The sequence below is a fragment of the Alexandromys fortis genome, unplaced genomic scaffold (assembly GCF_014885135.2).
Source record: "Alexandromys fortis isolate MF-2015 unplaced genomic scaffold, M_Fortis_MF-2015_v1.1 scaffold_4, whole genome shotgun sequence".
NCBI classification, from domain to species: Eukaryota; Metazoa; Chordata; class Mammalia; order Rodentia; family Cricetidae; genus Alexandromys; species Alexandromys fortis.
The window spans coordinates 31,484,539-31,505,113 of NW_026067944.1; the positions used below are offsets into that span (position 1 = coordinate 31,484,539).

The window sequence follows — 20,575 nt, forward strand, 5'->3', positions numbered from 1 at the left end:
AATAAATAAATAAATAAATAAATAAATAAACCCTTTGTTTAAAAAAAAGTTTTATATGGAGCTGTATTTTCTAGAATTACTGAACAAATATTAATGAGATGTTTTTAAACATTTAAATGAATAGATTTTTAGGATGTGAGCACTAGGAAAAAAACTCAGAAATTATCTTTGGTCCAGCTTTCTCTTATTGGATAACAAACATGTGTCTACTGGGTGTTACTGATTTGTTTCATCAGTTACTGAAAGAATTCTGCCCTCAATCCTTATTTCTTCAATTCTATGTCAATGTTTTCCCCATTAAACTATATTCCCTTCTTAAAATTAAAATATCAAAAAATTTGATAAACCTAACAAATTTTGTTATGTGAATACATTTTTATTAAGATATCTGAGTGAAAAGGAAGAAACAACTATGAAATTAAGTTTTAACTAAACATAAACCTTGTTTATGCTCACATTCATTTAGATAATGTAAGTAAAAGAAAACAGAAATGTAAATTACACAATATTAATCTTACAATGTTATATTACTTTTAAAAATACTTTTTTGTGTGTGAGTTGTGCTACGGATTGAATTCAGGATTTTGTGCTAAACACGAGCTCTAACGCTGAGCTATATACTCTCAGTCCTAAATATCTATTTTAGAAAGTAATAAAACAGTGATCAAATAAATTCTATGTCTTTAGTAGAAAATCCATCAACACAAGCGATAACAAGAAACCCAATGAGCATATATGTTTTTGCCACACAGATTACTGTATGTTTAGAACTTAGTTGGTAGTTCCCTTATCTAGCCAGCATGGCACAAAAACCTTAAAGATCCTAAACAAGATGAAAGTCTGTATACTACTGAAATAAATTCATCTACTAAAATGCTGGCATTTACTTGAGTTGGCTCTATTATAACGCTAAATGGTAATATATTCTCTGATATGTATTGTTCCTACCTTATACAGGCGTGACCTAGAGATTTGCAAAACTCCTCAATTGCCAGTGCCTTTTTACCATTCATATCAGAAAGATAGCCCGGGATGAAGATAATTCCTGGGGTTTTGCCTTTTAGCTTCTTATAAGCCAGGCTTGGAAGGTCTGGTCGGTTAAGGAAAGAGAGTGATACCTTTTGTCTGAAAGCTAAACAAAGTACACAAAGCATGAATTATAGTTTGAAAATTAATTTTGGAAAATCACATTTTCAAATCTTAACTTTAACTCATTGCATTTGATAGAAAAATCAAAATAGGCTTCGAGCACGAGATACTTAGTTTTAAAGTTTCATCAAAATTTATTTTTTTTAGAGCAAGGACCAATCATACTTTTCCAAAGTACACAATGAGGCAGAAAGTTCAGTGAAACAAAAGACGGGCTCAACAAAAAAATAATCTTCATGTTGGCACCACGTGATTATTCTGGACAGTAGCATTTAACATTTAGATTTAAATACACCACTTAGCCTCTCCCTGAAGGGTTTTTTCTGTTTTGTTTTAACAATGTTTCAGGAATTTTACATTTTCTACTTTTGGTCATATAAGTGGGGGAAAAGAAGCGCATGTGTGTTCTGTCTTTCCCTTTCCTTTGCCTTTACAGAATTATTTCAAAGATGAACTGGCAAAACTGCAGGCACCCACAATGCCGAGATATGGGAAGCAGATGTAAAATACTCCTGAGTTGGGAAAGCACTTAGCAAGGAAGCAAGATGGCGGAAGCCCTGAGCAATTCTCCCCAGGAATGCCAGGAAACAGGGAAGAAGCCACCGCAACTTCCTACCAAATGGAGTTTCAAAAGGTTGTTCCTTTAAAGATAATACTGGATCAAGCAGCACTCTGGGAAAAATTCTTCTCATACAACTCTGTAATCGCTGTGTTTACTTTTGTTGGCTGTTTTTTCTGTAGGTGATACACAAAGGGTTATTTAAATATAACAGGAAAAATGTGAATCTTACAGGGCTACTCCAGTTCATTGTTTTAATTTCCCCAATAAAAAATCAACATTAAAAAAATCAAAGCCATATAAACACTTAAAAAAAATCATACTTTCTTCCTTCCAAAGGCAGGCTTGAATATTTCTGAATAGTCATTTTCCCAACCAATAAATCTTTTATTTTATTTTTAAAAGTTTTTTTTTAAAGTTACTTATTTAGTGTCATATACACATACTAAGCATATATGAGGAACTCAGGACATGGGCTCTCCCTCCACCTTGTAGGTCCAGGTGCCAGTCTTGGTGGCAAGTGCGTTTACTTGCAGAGCTATCCTTGTTAGCCCTCATTTAAAAACAAAACAAACAAACAAAAAAAAACCATTAAATGACTTGTGGTTGATCTCTCTCATGTGTACTGCTAAAATTTTTCCCATTTTCAATTTGTCCAGTTTGTGTTTTGTCAGTTATTAGAGAGGCTAGAGTGACAGTAAGCACTCACGAGTCACAGGCAGGATGTGATGGCCAAGAGCTCCAGGTCACCCTTTCCTGCACAGTGAGATTATTATCACACTGCACACAGAGATTCTACAGTGAAACCGTGTGTCACAAACACCAGCAAACCACACACACTCCCCAAGCACACAAGAACCAATGAAAAGCTTTAAGCTATCGCCTTTACCTGTCAGCCAGGTTCAAAGGTTCAGAGCATGGGAAAATGAGCTGAGTTAAAACCTGGTGAAAAACAGAGCTACTGGGGATAGGTCTGTGTTGGTCAACAGTCTGTATCAGCAGCAATGTTCACTTCCCATTTCCTTAACTAAACACTCAAATAATCCTTTTATCTCCTTCCACACATTATTTCCGAACACATGAACTGCATCCTAGGCAGTGACCACTGAATTTATGTTTGTGAGCAAACAACGCAACATTCAATCTATAAGCCATCTTTATAAATATAATATGGATCAGCTGAAAGCCTGCCGTGTATATATGGTCAACAAACCCTGCTGAAGAGATAACGAAAGTTTACTCTTGCTAACGAACTGGCATACCATAGTTTACAGACATTACATAATACTTACTTTGTTTTTGGTGTGCGGTGAAAGTTAAAACTGGTTACATACGTTAAAATCATGTTACTTTATATAATGACATTACTATTCCAAATACTATGCATCTGTCGACAGCTGTGTGGCAAGGAAGGAGCGAAAAAGCACACCATGATATCATTCAAGGATAACAATATGTATATATGTGTTTATATTATATATTGCTCATATATAAAACATATTAAATATAATATATTAATATATAAATCATATATTGTGTGTATGTAATATTAATCCAAATTTTGGTTTCCATTGTAAAGCAATTACAGTTCTCTTGAGAAGAAAAATCAGATATTAGGTCCAAAGATGGCATCTACACATACAAAGAACATGCCTCATTCTGTATGTTTCCTCAAGTCAACCATGGGCAGGGCTAAGCATTTAACAAAACAACGGTATGGAAAGCTCTAGAGGCAGGTAATAACCAAATACATCACATGCATATCTCAATTTATTCTTTTCTGGTCTTGGCGTTTGATTCAGAGAACTCAAACGCTCCTTAAATCGCTGTGTAAATCGCACTCTAGGACCTCCAAGAACGGCCCTGGGCCCCAGCAGAAAGCCGCCTCTGCCAGCCCTCCCCAGAAGTGCTCAGGGTGCCCAGAGAGCCACACAGAAGTTTTGAATGCAGCGCCAAGCCCCTCTCCGGCGGGTGGGCACCGGACCAATGCCGGGCGAGCCCGAGCCACGCCTTCCTTCCCGTACACTAACCTGGTAGCCACCATGCCCGTGGGGGCTTTCGAGCTAGCGAAGCGAACGGGCCTCGGGGACGGCCGAAGGACACTGCCGCCCACACCCACCTCCGACAGGGTACCCAGGCCGCCATCTTCCCAGCCGCCCCTGCGCCCGCCACAGGCCCGCGCGGGTCGCGGGGACCCGAGGTCACACACGCGCAGTCCGCAGGAAGTGTGTGTGTGTGTGTGGGGGGGGGGGGGGTTACGCTGCGTCGCGCGGGATTTGCGTCTGGAGCGGAGCCGCGGGCGCACGGGGGTGTCTGCCGGGCCACCTTCTCTTGGTCTATTTATCTCCCCAAAGGGCGTCTGGCTTGTGACATTGGGGCGGCCTTGGCCGGCTTTCTTCACAGTGAGCTGCGGGGAAATCTCGGCGAGGAGCCAGGGCCGAATTGATCGTTCATAGAAGGGAAATCACGTTATCATCCCGAGGACCCAAAGACCCGTGACAAGAATTGCTAGGCTTCTTGCATTACCAGTCCCCAAAGGCTGCGTTTCAGCCTGCGCGGGCAAGGTTTCCAAGAGGCGACCTTAATCTGAAATTCACATCATTGGAGTAGCATTGGGCCTTCATTGCTCTCCCCCAAACAAACATTTACTCAGCAGATTGCCAAGCAAAGATACTGGAGACACAGGGCTGCTAGGTGAGTGAGTGGCAACTAGCCTTTTGTCGGACAATCCGGTCATGTTTGTTACAACGCGCATAATTCCGGGTACTCTTTGAACTACCACCCAGCGCTTCTGACTGACCTAAATAAAAAGAACACGGGTTCCTAAGGTCGTGTTTACCTTAGACAGCACCATTTTATTTTATTTTTAAGATGAAAAACAAGGCAGGGAGCAATCAATGGCTGTAATTGAACAAACTGTTATACTAGGATCTCTGGAATCTGACATCCTTCAAAATAATATGGGAGGGGTCAAGTATCACTGTATATGCCTTATCTTGTGTATTCTGGTTGAAATTATTGTCCCTAGTGCAATACTTCAGGTAAAACCATGTCACTGTTTGTCCTGGTTAGTTTTTGTCAGCTTCGAGCATCTAGGAAGAAGGAACCTTAACTGACAAATGCCCATGTCCATCAGATTGGCCTGTACTCAGTCTGTCCGGCCCTTTCTTAATTGCTGACTGATGTAAGAGGGCCTAGCCCACTGTGGGCGGTACGCCCCCTGGTGGTGTGTCCGTGCTGTTTTAAGAAAGACAGCTGAATGTGAGACTAGGAGCAAAGTGGTAAGCAATATTCCTCCTTGGTCGCTGCTTCAAGCCTCTGCCATGATTCCCTGCCTTGGCTTTCCTCAGTGCCCTGTAAGCTAAATAAACTCTTTTCTCCTTTAAGTTGGCTTTGGTCATGCCATTTGTCACAACGACAGAAACAAACTTGGACTCTATCCCTTTAGAGATCTGGGAGCAGTTATTGGTACCAGAGTTAAAGCCAGGCATGTCTTTGGAGTCTTGAGAACATGATCTGTTAGAACACACGGGAGAAGCTTAATAAAGAAAGACAAAATAGATCTTTTTTTAAAAAATCATTTTGGTTTTGCTTCACTTACCTATGCCCCATTCCTACATTATCTGATTAAAGTCATCTTTGCCTGGAAACATGAGAAGACATTGAGGAACAGAGCATAGCTGTATGTTTCCCTTTTGAGGTTATAGGGACTCCTCACCACTGCGAACAGCACTGAAACATCAAGAGAGCTCATTGTTGCATGAAGTAGCCAGGTGCCCACCAGGATATGCTAAAATGAGACTCCCACAAATCCCACGGTATCGGAATGAAAGCTCTTCTGCTTCCTCCTGACAGACAGCTCGGTGTCAACAAAACTGTTTGCAGGTCAGTGTCTCTCAAGTCATTCGTATGATCCATGGCCAGGGTCGAAATGGGAGTTTTCACAGACCCACTTTGCCAGTTCGTATATAGGACCAGGATGGATAGAGATGCCAAAGAACTGAGTCAGAAAGGTAATTTTATCCAATGAATTCTACCTCATTTGTGTATCTTTTTTTTTTTCATTTGTGTATCTTAACAGCACAAACTTATCCTTGATATTGTTAGCCCATCCCTTTTTGCACTCTATTTTTGAGTGTCTCCTTGTACTTTATATGTAGCAGAATTTGAAAAATCTTGTGATTTACCCTAACGAAGGAAGTATCGTATATACACATAAAAGGGGGAACCCATGGATTCCCTTCTCAATCCACTCTTACCAGCAAAACAAATCAGAAACCTAAGTGGTTTCATGGCACTGTCAAAAGAGTTTCCCTGACAGTAGTGAGCTTGAAGCCAAACAGTTGTGAAGGTTTTTCTTGGTCATTGTTTCTTTCATCAGCATACAAAAGTAAAAGGACATTTTTTTTTTTGAAGGCAGCTTCTCTGTCTGACACCCAGAAGAGGTCCCCACCTGAGGAGGAAAAGCCTCAGACTTTTCCTTCATGTTTGCATTGCACCTTTTAGGGAAGCAATAGCTAATCAATACAAACGGATGAGCGTGACATGTAAGATGTTCAGCGTTTACCTCATTTTGTCAGTGATAGGAATGTAAGCAATGTCAGCGCACATCTACCGTTATGTAGATTCTACTGCTAGCTTTTGCTGATTAGTTCATCCTCTGCTATGTTACAGATAGGTTAGGGGAGAGAGAGAGAGAGAGAGAGAGAGAGAGAGAGAGAGAGAGAGAGAGAGAGAGATTACTTTCAAATGTGAAATCAGGTCAACACTTTAATCCAAACTCAATACATTTAGCACACATATCTAAAAGGTTCAGACATACAAACTGATTAGAATACCCTTACCGCCTATGGGGGAAAGTACAGTACAGAAAAGCTGTGTCTTTACATCAGCCAACCAGATCTTAGCAACTGCATTTTAATGTTTTTAGATCACAAGAGTTGAAGGGGACTGCTGCAGAAATCCCAGCTGAAAATATACCTCCTACAGTCATGATATTCCTCCCTCATTATTCAAGTAAAACCTGGCATCATCCAGTTGCAAAATCTTGTTAATGGTAACATGTATACAGGTATAAAAGTACACTGTAAGTTTAAAAAAAAAAATTGTACCCAGTCAGGCCTGACAAAGTTTTGTGGACATTTCTAATCATTTCACGTGTACAAGTAAGTTAATGGCATTATTTTCTACTTCTGTCCATTCGGCATGTATTCGGAAAGAGTTCATTCATACTTACAAACGCAAAACACAACAACTAAAATAAATGGCACTTGGAGAACGATTATAAAAGAGACTTGCCCGAAGTCACTTCATTAAAATAAAAAAAAAATAGCTCTAGAAACAAGGCTATCTGTAGAGATAGAACTAAAAAGATATAGCATAGAGAACATTACTTTGCATTTTGGTTGTCTTCAAAATAAAGATATTTGCATGGTTCTGTTTTTCAGCGAACCAGAGACGGCTTCATAGTTATGCCTTGTCAGGGTGCAGTTAACAGCTCTGCCCCATGAGCAAGAGGAAGGGGGCAGTCTAAAGGAAAGTGGCTGCTGGTTGCTTTTATTCTCAGCACCAGGAATGAACAAGTCTTCAACAGAACAGGCTTCCCCCACTAAGCATTCTCCTTAATTACAACTGCCAGATATTGCAGGTTTCTGTTTTCTAAGATGGCCTTTTCTAAAAACAAGGAGCTTTTTTTTCCCTTTTTAAAAAGTTTTTTTAAGAACCTGGTTTACTATAAGTGCGCAGTAGCTTCTGTGGTGGGAGGCACTCCAGAACTGACATCACAATACCATTTTAAAGAGTATTGAGAGAGTAACACTGATGTTAAACAGGAGGCAAGCCGTGTCTTTGGTTTGGGGGGCAGTATTTAAAAATTAAGGCAAAATGTCTAAAATATGTTGCCTTCTAAATTATTATTTGCTAATTTTTTTAAAAAATGCTACTTCCTACAAAGAAGGCAGCTGATTACCAATGCTAATGATTTGGGTGCTAAAATAGTATATTTCTAAGTACATATTTACAGACATCGTGTAAACCGTTCAGTGTATTTAACCAACATCAACTGATAAAAAGAGTGTATGAGAAATTCGCATCTAAGTGATGCTCTTATGAAAATAGTGTTTTGGTTTTGGTTTGTCAAGGGAGCTGCAGTTCTGTCACTATGAGCCCTGCTTTCTTTTGTACAAAAGGCTTCCCAGTATGAAGAGTTCTGAGTGCACGCAGCTAAAGGGACGTCTGTTGGGCCTTGCCATCTGAGACGGGATATGGCTTCATTCTTGCGAGAGACTACTGCGGTCTGCCCTAAAGTGGGCCATTGCCGGAGTTCATTACAACAGGAAGTGCGTGTATCCTTCTGCTCCAGTCACTATGACATCCATCCAGATCCGCATGGCCTCCGGGGAAGGAGCCACCATGTAATAGATTCTGTCATGCGTCTTCACGCTAAAGGTGAGTAGTGGGTTCGGACTCTGCAATTAAAACAAGAACAGAATGTCAAAGAGACATTTGGAAAGTTGAGCATCAGCAACGGCATGTGAACGTTCTTATGCTTTCAAAGCTGCCCTTGACAGAAACTTATAAAGGTATTGTATGCTACACTACAACTTTCCCCTCCGGAGGCCCCTTGCACCTTCCTCAGGATGGGCCATCTGTCTGGCTTTTCTATAAGAACTCTCATGCAGAGCTCACAGATTCACTAACTAGTTGGTAAAGCATGGTGTCTAGCTGATGGGAGAATAATAAGGGTTATTCCTGACCTTTAAAAGGTCCTGATACGTTATGATTTGCCTTCATATATATTATATATAGAATAGTTCCCTCCAAAAATGCTTGCATAGCAGCTTATGAGTGTCTCCCAGACCGTTACATCCAGCACTTTCCTTATGTCCTCGTGACTTTATCCCTAAACATCAACCATTTACCCAGTGTATTTTCAATTTTAACTTGCAGCAGTGCTCTGAACATTTTGTCCATCATGTGAGACCACAACCTCTAAATCATTTAAAATCCCCAAATAACCTACCTCGATTACATATTCAAATTACAGAAATTATCAAGTATTAGTTGCAGATGCTCATAACACCACCTACTCAGGAGGCTGGCTGAAGTAGGGGCATTGCAAGTTCAAAGCAAGTCCAGGCAACAGAGTGAGACTATGGGGGCCCACAGATGTGAGCCTATTCCTCTTTGACTAAAGTCACAGAGTCTGAACTTATTCTTGCTCTCTCAAAGTTGTTGACAACAGGTATGGCTACAAACGATTTCCTAACCCAGTGTGTGGTTAACTAGTATTTTGAGTATAGAGGTGGATCCACTCCACCTTGCTGTTCCTGCTCCTTCAGAGGAGATTGGCAGAAGGTTCCAGGGACTGGCTGCCTGCAGGAAGGATACTTGGTCTATTGCTTATATCATGTTATGGGAGTCTGTTGCCTCCTCTTCCTATTTTAGAGTGGAGTATATAAGCGTGTGGAAAACAAACGTGGGCAGGTTCAGTATTCACTGACTTTCCCTTCCAGTGCTGTTCTGTGTTTCTGTCTCTTATTTCTCTCATATCTCTGTTCCTTTTGCTTAATGATTCTAATCCTCTTGCTCTACCCTGGAATGTGCAAATTTTGTGGAGGCTGAACCCCAACAGATGTCACCCCAATGTGTGGCTTATGACAGTGAGACCCTGTCTCAAAAACAGAACATGAAAAGGGGCTGAGGATAAAGCAGTTGCCTGGAGTACAAAGGGCTCAGGGGAAAAAGTTGCAGAAACTGAGGAAATTGATACTTACCTTATTAGCATTCTTGAGGTGATCATAATACACTTCTTCGATGGCTTGAAAGTATATCACTCCCTTTAATTTAGCCTCATGCTTGTCTGCAAAGATATATGAGTGTGAAGTACTTTAGTGCCACCGATGAACAGGAAAAACATCAGGCTCGTGATTAATTATCCTCATTAAAATATTTATCTAACAATAAATTATCTTAGATTAATTCAGATAACCTAGGTGAGCCCACCAGGCTCCAGTGGACAGCCCCAAACATCTGTGTGAATAGATGGCTCTGGTTAAACTCAGTGTGTCACAAAATAAAAAGCCATGAATGTGGGAAGGAGATCAGTAGAGAACAAGACAGGGTGAATAAAGGAGTGACTGATAGCAATTCATCTTACACATGTGTGAAACTGTCCAAGAATAGGGTTAATGTTTTCTTTATTTTAAATGCATTTGGCCATTGATTTATTTGTTTAATTATTTTGAGGTAGTGTCTCTCTACATAGCTAAGGCTGCCCTAGAACTCACTATGTAGACTAGGCTAGCCTCAAGCTTACAGGCCTGCCTCTCTCTCCCTGCTGAGCACTGAGATTAAAGAACAAAACAAAATAGCCACTGAAACAACCAACCAGTCAATCACCACCTCTCTGTGTCCTATTAAATGACCATCTTCTGAGGGTGTAGGTATGAGGAGAAGGGAAGCGGCTGCCAGCAGTTGTTGGGAGAAACATGGGAGAGACCACTCCCATTAGAGAGCAACCAGGAAAACAACCCAGCTAAAGATGCACAGACCCTCTTCTCGAGTTTTACTTTGAAACTTTATTTATTTATTTAAGCAATGAAGTCACAAGCAGCGGCTGCTCTGGGTCTGTGTTGACTGACACAGGAGTCCTGCTTGAGTCTGAACAAGAGACATATGAATGACTGGCTAGCCACACAGCGGGTCACCTTAGCTGTTGAAACAATGGCAGTACCTGCACACAATCACAAGGAAAAAATCTTCCATGCTGTGACATGAGCAGTCTGGATAACTCTGGACTCAAACTGTGTAAAAGCAGTTAGGAAAGTAACTCAGACTTAGCTTTCTCTAACAGTCCATGGCCATAAGCTTTAGCATAGTAAGAAAATCAAATTGTATGTGTGCATGTGTGCATAGGTGTGTTGTGTATATGTGTACACAATGTATAGAATCTATTTTAGGTTTACCAGTGGGAGACCGGAACACATGGCAAGAAAGAGACTTTTCATATGCAGGCTTCATTGAATGTTAGTATTTTTACTGAGTAAACGCCTCCTTTTCTCCACTAATAATACAGAGCTGGCTCATAAACACCGGCCCAGACCACATTTAACCCAGTCTTCCCTAACATAACTGACCAGGGGCCATAGTTGCGTATGTTTGCTTTGGCTCTTCATTGGAAAATATTGTTTTAATTAATACCATGCTCGGTGGATTCCAGCCAGAGTCAGTTGAGAGAGAAGGTCAGCGCAGCTTTCAAACATTTCTTGGAAAAGATCCTACAGTTAATTCGAGGGAATACAGTAACACCTTGTTTGCTCCTAACACATGTAAGATTAAAATCTGGAGACAAAAGTAAAATGCCAGTGTTTCCAGTAGGCAGAAAACTGGGGAATGACGTTTTGTTTTCAGGCCATCTCGTCAGGGAGAATGCACTCTGAAAAAACATGAACTTCTCACTCCACTGTGAACTGAGGGATCAGCATGGATGTGGGTGAGATACTTCAATTCACTATCTCCCTCAACAGCTTACAGACCTCTTCCTAGGCCTGTGTTCTCTAGAGGCTTTCTGGAAGAGCTGAGTACAAAGGGCAAGGTCATGCATGACAGAGTCCCAGTGTTCTTTAAAGGTTTTCAGCACTCGTGTTTGCCTGTAGTGAGGCCATTTACCTTGATGAGAAGCCAAGGGGGTGTGGCTTTCGTAGGGTCAAGGCTAGCCTGAGCTGCATCTTTGGGGGTGGTTAGAGATGGATCTTTGCCTATGCTTGAGGGTGTTTGGAAAAGGGATGGGGGCTGGGCCATGTAGAGCACACACAGCTAATGATTGACAGCAGTGAACAGGGCCAAGGCAGCATCGACCCAAGGCTGTTCCACTGCTCAGTCACTTCCGATGTGAATGCAAAAGAGCTGGAGGAATCTATTCCTTTTCAGTTTGGGTACTAGGGCTTTGAATATGCCAGAAACTTGCTACTTAAAATAAAACAGAAAAATCAACTATCCAGAGTTTCAATAGAAACAGGTCTTGCATGGGTTAGAGAGAGGGAGGTTAGTAGGGTCCCTGAACCACACACCTGACTGATGTACACAAAACTGGAAACAGGCTCACAGACCAGAAAAACATGGGGTAATGAAAATGCTATCTCTTCGAAGGCCTTTGAATCTTGTCTGTTGGAACATTCCGAGTGAGGCTGTCTATAAATACTAGCTTGCCACACAACCATGCCTATGTGTTGATGGATGCTACATTGGATTTCTTATGAAGCAGGTATCTTTCCTATTTGCACTGAGGTTGCTACTGCCGGCCTTTATGAAACTCTGGATAAAAAGCAGGCTCCTATGAGGGCCAGGCCATTAGCTCTAACCAGCAACTTCAGAGTTAACTGGAGCCCCTCACTGAAAGGTGTGGGTCTCAGGCTGCTTCTTCAACGCAGGCCTGGGACTCCTTGGGCAATATTTCCTTTTATCCACTGGTTCTGGCTTCTCATCCCATGCCCAGTGCAAATTGTGATTCTGACTATGCTCTCCTAACCAGTGACCTCGAAATATGGGAACCGGGGTGGTACACCACCCCTTCTTAGCAGCTGAAGAGACTTAGACTATGCTAATGTCTGTAACGGGCATGTTTCGCATTCAGTGCACGAGTAAATTAGATGCTACCTCGTTTATTTTGTTGCTTGTACATAGGGTTTCTCGCTATGTAGCCCAGGCTGGCTTCAGACTCACCATTCTGTTTTTATCCGTTGAATGATGAGACTGCAGTTATGTACGACTGTGCCTCACCACAGACTCTTTTTAACCAGTTATGTTTTCATAAGATTCGGTAGAGTATGCTTCCCATGGTTAAGCATGTAAGACTCTCAAACTGCTTTCCACACTTAATGAATGCGTTCTTATTTCCTAGTTTGCTGATGAGCTCTACTCTCTATACTTGAGAGGTCCGAGTACCTTACAAAGCACAGCTCAACGACTGGCAACGAGGGCTGCTTGGCTCTGTGTAATCTAAATAGGACATATGGCGAAAAGTAAATACATACTAATGGGGTATTTTCTCTGGCCTCGTGGTTTACAGGGCAATAATTTAATGTAAATATACATTCCATTTAATATGTATTTGGGCTGTTATTTCATATATAGAATAGATTGATTCACATTTTTAAAGTCACATGATTTCTATTTGTAAAAAATGAAATTCATAACATATTTAACTGTATAAATATGGATACAAAATATATGTATGCCTACCAAGCTATCATTGCCATTAATTATTCTATATATCAGCCTTCCTTCCTTCCTTCCTTCCTTCCTTCCTTCCTTCCTTCCTTCCTTCCTTTCTTTCTTTCTTTCTTTCCTCTCTCTTTTTATGTTTCTTTTCTTTTTGAGACAGGGTCTCACCACATTGCCTAGGTTAGTCTCACATTCATGGGTTCAAATGGATCCTACTGTCTCAGCCTCGAAAATTTTCTGGTTCAGATGATGAATTTCTATTTCCTTTTATTTTTAGTAGATTTGAATGCATTGCTTCAATTTGTTTTATCACTCACCTGCATAATAAGAAAATGTCCGCTTATTCCGGTCAAAAACAAACCAGCGTTTCTTCCACGTTTTAATTTTTCCACCCATTTTGATGAGGTATCCTCGGCAGGTCTTCTCTGTGATTGACACATGAAAACAGGTGTCAATATTGTGGCCCGCTGTCTCCACATGACTCCGCAAATCGAAGTCTTCCTTCCGGACAGGCAGATAGCGAGTCAGAGGACGAGCCTGGAAAAGAGCAAAACCCGTTTCTGCTACAGAGAACTGTTTCATTTCAGATCACGTGTTAGATGTGAGAAGGACAGGTAGAGCCAAAGCCTTAAGATGCCAAGTAATTCACAAGGACCCAAGGTAAACAAAGCACTTGTCACTGCAGCCTAAGCAGCAGACATTTAATCAGGGTACTCCATTAGAGAAGGGGTGCCTGAAAGCAGGCCTGTTGATTCTATTCCTTGAGAGGGGCAGAAGAGAGGATGAAAAGACCTCACCAGTGGAACATCAGAGAAGTCAGCCCGGAGGCCGTGTAGGGAGTGAGCCGTGCTGCCATCCAGCTGCTCCTTCCCTCACCACAACACAATGCAGTTCTAAGGTCATCCACACACGGTCTGATCGAACAGACACTGTATGGGAGCCATGACCCCCAGAAGATCCCACGGAGTTAAGGTATATTCTTTGAAAAGAGATGTTAAAATAAACTGAGGGTAGAATCGATCCTGGAGCTAAGTGGGAAGCTGTATGGGAGCAGAGGCCCCAGGGAACGTACACAGATGTCTTGTCTTCCTAATGATGAGGGCCGAGGTTCACATCATCCAGGAAGCACAGATCACCATGGATGCTGCTTCCTAATGTTCTCTCCTCTCTCTCTCCTCTCTCTCTCTCTCTCTCTCTCTCTCTCTCTCTCTCTCTCTCTCTCTCAAATTCTGCTAAATAATTCCATGCTTTTGCCCTGGGGAAATGATCTAATCGTATAGTTGGAGGAAAAGCTTATAATCAAGTTTAAAATAGAATTCTGCCCTTTGGTTTGACTTCAGAATTCCAGGCATGGGTGACCTTCTCTGTCTTTGTGATGACCATCAGAGTTTAGCAGAGGTCAGAGTATGGTCCAATGAAAGGATCCATTTCAGTTTCCACTTTTCCTCAGTGTTTTACCTTCCCTGTAAGGCAGCTGCCACAGGCTTGCCAAAGTCCCAGTCCACATAAAATTTTAAAGACAGCAGCCAGGCGCTGTAGGACCAAATGGGCAGCATCCGGAGTTGATGAGGGAAATAATGCCTTTGAGTCTACTGGAGGAATGACCAACTTTGATGAAACGAATGTGAGCTTTACAGGCTGCAGTATTTTTTTCTTTATCCTCAGGAAATATATATATAATGAAGCGGCTAGAGTGAAAAGAGCAGGGATTTAAATCTGCACTGACCCAGAAAGAGAGCTAAACCAAATGGATATTTTTCCTAAATTTGGCTGTTTGTTAACTGAAGGAGCAGTATTATAGATTGGTGTAGGAAAGAGGACATATGTAGTTAGAGAAAAAAGTGGGGGGGATACTACTACCACACTAGGAAATTGACCTGGTACAATTTAAGTTTATCCTGTTTTGGAAAGTTTGCTTCTAGAGATTGCCTGATAGAATCTTTCCTCCATCACAGTTTGTAGTTTGCATGATAATATACATATATATGTGTATATATGTATACATAGTAGTATAAGCTATGTACAAACATATATGTATATATATTCCAAGCTATCACCTATTTATACATATATATGTTTTTTTAACATTTTTAATTTGATTTTTTAACCTTTAATTTTGTGTGTGTGTAAATATACACTTGAGTACTGTTCCAGAAGAGTCCATTGGGTATTGGGCCCCGTGGAGCTGAAGTTATAGGAACAGGCAGTTTGTGAGCTGTCGAACATGAGCGCTGGCTGAGAGCAGAACTCCAGTACTCTGGAAGATAAAGAAGTCCTCTTAACTGCCGGGACATCTCTCTGGTCCCCTGTGTGTGTTTTAAAAAACTACTCCAATAGCAATATTCAAAGCAGTACAAAACATATTCTCCTTTGAAATGCACCCAGAGAATAGATGGAAGTCTCTCTCTCTCTCTGAACAAGAGAATAAAACATGTGAGTCACATGTGAGTAGAGAAAAGTGTCAGTTGCTTGGCAGTTCTCTAAAAGTTCTAAAATGAACACAGCCTGCATACTAACCCACGTACACCTTAAGCACTAGGTATTCAGACAAAATGAATGTCTTCTACAAAATGACCACCAGGGGGCAACCTGCACGTATATATCCACATTGACTGACCAACCTGTGCCCTTTGTTTTTCTCTTATTTTCACTTCTTTTTCTATTAACTTCTGCCTCTGGCTGGTTTCTTCTTGCAGTCGTTTTTCCAGGATTTCCCGGCGTCGTTTTTCTTCTTCCAGCGCTCGTTTTTTGGCTTCCATTTCCCGTTCCTAATTATCATATATAGAATTACTTGCAGAAATGACACCTACACTTGAAGGGACCAGCTAATAAATACTCAAACTCCAATTATCATTAGACAGTTTTCATGTTGTATCCTAGTTTCTTAAAGTATATAGCCTGGACTAACATAAATCACGATCACCTTCTGCATAGCTCCCAAAGTCACCTATGCCAACAATTAAATACTAGTCTTCAGTGAAAATTGGGCTTGTAAGTACAGGCAGGCATTTTGTTCTTCCTTGCAAACTGTCATGCCATATTAGTCATGCAGTTTAGGCTTTTTTTCTGGGAGACTGTCCTGGGTGAAGGCCACAGGCCCTTCCAATTCCTGTTATTGCTCTGTAGCTTCCTGGCTGGAGGTCACAGAGGAAGCTTTGTAGGAAGTGGAAAAGGAAAGGAGGTGCCCTCGGGGCAGGATGCAAAGGCGTTGGGGGTGGGGGTGGGATTCCTAAGGAAGTTCTGATTCTGGCCTGAAATAAACTCACAATAACGTGAGGTCAGCATGAGTTGGGAAGGACAAGAGGACACATAAAGAAATGTCATTTTTCCAATTTTCTCAAGAAAACATCTACATGGCCACCAAGGGGGAAACATCCATTGTCATTTTCGTTCTCTGCGAAAACACAGACACACGCGTGAAGTTCCTGGGCATAAAAGCACAGCAAAGGGCCCTGAAGCCATCTCTCTTGTACCTTTCCATTTGGAAAGGAAAGGAGGCTGAGTGGCTACCCAAGTTCACAGTGCTCAGTCATGGCCTTGAAGGAATGCTGCTGGCAAGTGTAGGGCTCCTCGCCCCATGCCCATCACAAGCTCCTGGCAGGAGCTCTGCCTTACCCTGGATTCAAGCAGCCGGGTCTTTTCCGCATGAGCCTGTTTCAAGAGTCTCTCCATTTCTTCTATCCTGGCAATATTGGATGTGCTGGCACTGATGTGAATAGAAAAAACCTCTTAAGAATATTTGCCAGAGGAGAGGAATCATGGAGGAGCATTGTGATTAAAATACATTGTATGCATATGGGAAATTCTCAAAGAATTAATGCAAATGTATTTTTAGAAAACCACATTTGTTCAGCCTGATAAGTCTCTCAAGATACACACACTAAAATTACATATCAGATATCTCCTTGTGTGTGTGTCTCACACACATACATACATACACACACACACACAGAGCCAGGTTTCATGTCACAATCAAAACATACAATTTGAAGGAAGGACACATGAGTCATTGGTCTTAAGGGGTGAATCAATTCATCTCTGAAAAATCATAGCTGAGATTGATCTCAGTATAGGAGTCAAAAGTGGACATGCAAGACAAGACCAATGTAAACCGGTTAGAAGCAAAGAAGGAAAAGCTGAATCTTCTTACAAAGTATGCATCCAAAATGCAGCCTTCACGTCTAACAGCGACAGCCAGTCTAACAGTGACAGCCATGTGAGCTTCCCTTCAGCTCCTGACTCTCACATCATCGTACAAACGAGACTATCATCACTGTCTATGTAAATGATGCCTAATGTCTGAAGTCACGGTGTTCAGTGTTACCCCTGTAGCTTGCTGTATTTTGAGTGTGTGGGCCTTTTACTTTTTAAATGATACCAATGTCAAAGTGACTTGTACAGGCACACTGAGTAAGGGGTGGTCAGTTTTGTTCAGAGCCTTCCCTCCCCTGTTAATTAATGGGGAAAATGCACAAAGGGATTCAAGAACGGTAAAAGAAATGCATCTTAGAAACGACATCACCCCAACAAGTAAAGGGAAAAAACAAAAGAGTGCGAGCTGAAAGAACAGCCAGGGTCTAGGTCAGAGGTCATATATCCAGATGTTTCATTCATGAAGAGCCCTGCTGTGTCCTGCACAGTGTGCTGTGCTCACTCAAGCCCCTACCTTGTTTCTAGGCTCACTTGAGAATGGACAGGCTGTTTTGTTTGTCATTCATAGAAAGTGTATAAAAATAAAAGTTTGTACAAAGGGGAATACACAGAGCCCTTCAGGTCATTAGAGTACATCATATAAAGCATGACTAAATAATATATGTACATGGACACCTGTGTGTGTGTAGGATACATGTGTTCTGTGCATGTGTGTAGAGACCAGAGATGGTGTTCTTCTGGAGCCCTCTACTTAGCTTTGTGAGAGTCCCACACCACCCTAGAGCTTCCCAATTAGACTGAATGACTCTTTAATCCCAGGGATCTGGCTCTGCCTCTCCTTACTGGGATGCCAGACCTATGCTGCCGCACCTGGCATCTTTCTATGTATTTATGTAGGTGTGTGTGTGTGTGTGTGTGTGTGTGTGTGTGTGTATGATCTATCTACCTATCTATCATCTACCTATCATCTCTTTCTATCCATCTATCCATCCATCCATCCATCCATCCATCCATCCATCCATCCATCCACCCACCCATCCAGGTTATAGGGATCGAATTCAAATCCCAGTGTTGTATGGCAAGTACTACATGGACTGAATCATCTACCCAGGCCAGTATGAACCTTGAGTTATGGTCTCACTATGTAGCCCAGTCTGGCCTGGAACTCACCAACTTCCTACCTTGACATTTAAGAGCCGGGATTTACAGGTGTGAGACACCACATCCAGCCTCCTTAACTATTTTTGGCAAAAATCAAACATAAGATGGCTCCTGTTGTGAAGAGATGAAGGACCCTAGTAACCCAGAGCACATAGCTTATCTTCTCAAAACTGCGGTCCCACTAGGAGCAGACAAGGAAGTGGGAAGCACCTAAGGGACATTGGAATCTTACAGGCCTAACAACTGGGTGCAGTATGTGTGTTGGGGCCAATTTTTACCCAGGTGCTTTACCCTGAGAAACAGAATACAATGACTTTATTCTTTTCCTTTCTTTTCTTTTCCTTTTCCTTTTACTACAGCAGGCCATACAAGAGCTTACAAATATATGCATATTCCGTGCTGCTTCCCATGATGACACTTGTATGACTGTCGCAAATAAATAAATCACAGTTCTTCAACCCACCTCTCCCCCCTAAAAAATTAGGACTGGGGCTATAGCTAAATGGTAGAGCACTTGTCTAGGGCACATGAAGCTGTGGGTTTCATACTCAGCATCACACATATACACACCACACACACATACACAGGCACCTATACACAAAAGAAACTCACTATAACTGAACTCACTTGTCACATTTTATACAATTTATATTCATTTAGATTTTATTATTTACTGTTTTTGTTTGTTTACTTGTCTTGTTTTCAGCTTTATCGAGTCTGAGTCTAACCAACAAGTATACATATTTGTGGTATAAAATGTGATAATATCATATTTGCATATATTGTAAAATGATTACAAAAACCAATACCCATCATTTCACATAGTTATTTGTGTGTGTGTGTCTGGTGAGACAATCTGTCCCTTAGATCTCTGTATGACAATATTCCTGCAGAGTTACTATTTCTGGTAATCATTGTTCACAGTCCCATTACTGTCCATAGCTGTTTTACCCAGGACTGGTCCTATTGTGCTGGCAGTTGCAAATAACTTTTGCTCATGGTCAGATATCACTAAGGGCTTAACTCAAAATGTCAAGAAAAAGAAAAGAACCTAAAGTAGAAAATACCAACAAAAGTAGAGTGTAAAGTAAAGAGTCCCGCTCCAGTGCCAATAACTACCTTGAAAGTACATCTTATGGGCTGGATGGATGGCTTACTGTTAAGAGCACGTTTTGCCCCTCCAGAAGACCTGGGTTAAATTCCCAGCACCTATCTTGACTATATGTAGTAGCTGTCTGTAACTAATTAACTGTGTATAGGCCTGCCAGTTACTCCAACGTATCTGATGCCCCCTTCTGGCCTCCAAAGGAGTCAGGCACACATAGAGTACAGATACATATGCAGGGAAAAACACTCATATTCATAAAATAAAAATAAATCTGAAAATTGTAAAAAGCATGTTATTTTAAGGTAATCTTTTACTCCTTATGCTGGAAGACACCATGATGAAGTCCACAGAACAAAGTAGTATAGAGACGATCTGGAAGGTGTTCTGTGAAGCAGGCCTTAGAGTTGTCTTGAAGCTGGTACACACAACAATTGAGGACTAAAAACAAAAATTGCTGTGCTGAGGATTTTTTTAAACTATGCATTAAAATATCCCAAAATTATACATCTATTAAAGAAGTAATTCCATTCTGAAATTCTAGTGACACAAGCTTGGTTTTGTGGTTTATTATGTCACAAAAAGCCATGTGTAGAGTGATAGAGTTACTCAGTTGTGGGCACCTTCGCCTTCTCTTTCTGTCGAAACATCATTTTCATGACTACCAGAACATGACTGGAGCTGGCATTGGCTTTGCTCTTTATTTAGACTGTCAATAAACACAAGGGTCAGAAAAAACAGGTCTCTAGTGTTGCACTGTATGTTTTATATCTAATTATAATATACATCATGTCTCAAACTGATGAGTTTATGTTTGAAACTGGGACGTGGTTTTCATCAAGCCTTACCTAGAGATATTGTCTGGAGAACAGGCAGAAATGCTGGTCTCCATGCTATCCGAGCTGTCCAGGCTCAACGTGTCATAGGCCTGGTCCTTGTAGCTGTGATCTGGGTAATGGAAACTATTCAAGTAGACATTTGACTCAGATGCTGTGCGGCTGTAAAATTCAGGTTTCTGTCTTTGTCCTTCACTCATCTGTTGGTGATTATAACCTAAGGAGAAAGCCATAAATATGTAAATGTGTCTCGTTTATCAAGCTCAGAATCCCACAACTCTACACACTCAAGCCAGCAACGAGAAACATCTGCACGTGAAATCTGGACACTGGCCTAAAATAGTCTGAAGTCAAGAAGATCAAAGAAACAATGTCATGCCCAGTGTGAGC

General features: G+C 41.3%; 2 protein-coding genes and 1 long non-coding RNA gene across 13 annotated transcripts in view; 1 reads left to right on the plus strand and 2 right to left on the minus strand.

Moving 5' to 3' along the window:
- Positions 1-4,002, minus strand: part of Abhd10 (abhydrolase domain containing 10, depalmitoylase) — a 12,839-nt gene extending 8,837 nt beyond the window's left edge. Inside the window, exons 1-3 of one of the 2 annotated variants that reach the window (XM_050148927.1) lie at positions 3,739-3,861; positions 1,766-2,650; positions 949-1,132 (exon numbers count right to left, since the gene is read on the minus strand). In XM_050148927.1, the coding sequence (XP_050004884.1) occupies positions 949-1,132; positions 1,766-1,841 (260 nt within the window). In that variant the 5' untranslated portion in view covers positions 1,842-2,650; positions 3,739-3,861. Of the gene's footprint in view, positions 1-948; positions 1,133-1,765; positions 2,651-3,738 lie in introns of both variants that reach the window. The other variant, XM_050148926.1, reaches the window with a different exon arrangement.
- Positions 4,003-4,261: 259 nt separating this feature from the next.
- Positions 4,262-6,837, plus strand: LOC126505693 (uncharacterized). 2 transcript variants are annotated; one of them, XR_007592962.1, is made up of 2 exons: positions 4,262-4,402; positions 5,568-6,837. It is a non-coding gene; the product is annotated as an uncharacterized lncRNA (long non-coding RNA). The 2 variants fall into 2 exon arrangements; XR_007592961.1 differs by having other exon boundaries at positions 4,268-4,402; positions 5,564-6,837.
- Phldb2 (pleckstrin homology like domain family B member 2) overlaps positions 6,461-20,575 on the minus strand; it is a 222,771-nt gene continuing 208,656 nt past the window's right edge. For all 9 annotated transcript variants that reach the window (XM_050148921.1, XM_050148925.1, XM_050148917.1 and 6 more), the window contains 6 exons: positions 20,198-20,402; positions 16,547-16,637; positions 15,553-15,699; positions 13,249-13,468; positions 9,484-9,569; positions 6,461-8,175 (listed from right to left, as the gene is read on the minus strand). In XM_050148921.1, the coding sequence (XP_050004878.1) occupies positions 8,035-8,175; positions 9,484-9,569; positions 13,249-13,468; positions 15,553-15,699; positions 16,547-16,637; positions 20,198-20,402 (890 nt within the window). In that variant the 3' untranslated portion in view covers positions 6,461-8,034. The remainder of the gene's footprint in view (positions 8,176-9,483; positions 9,570-13,248; positions 13,469-15,552; positions 15,700-16,546; positions 16,638-20,197; positions 20,403-20,575) is intronic.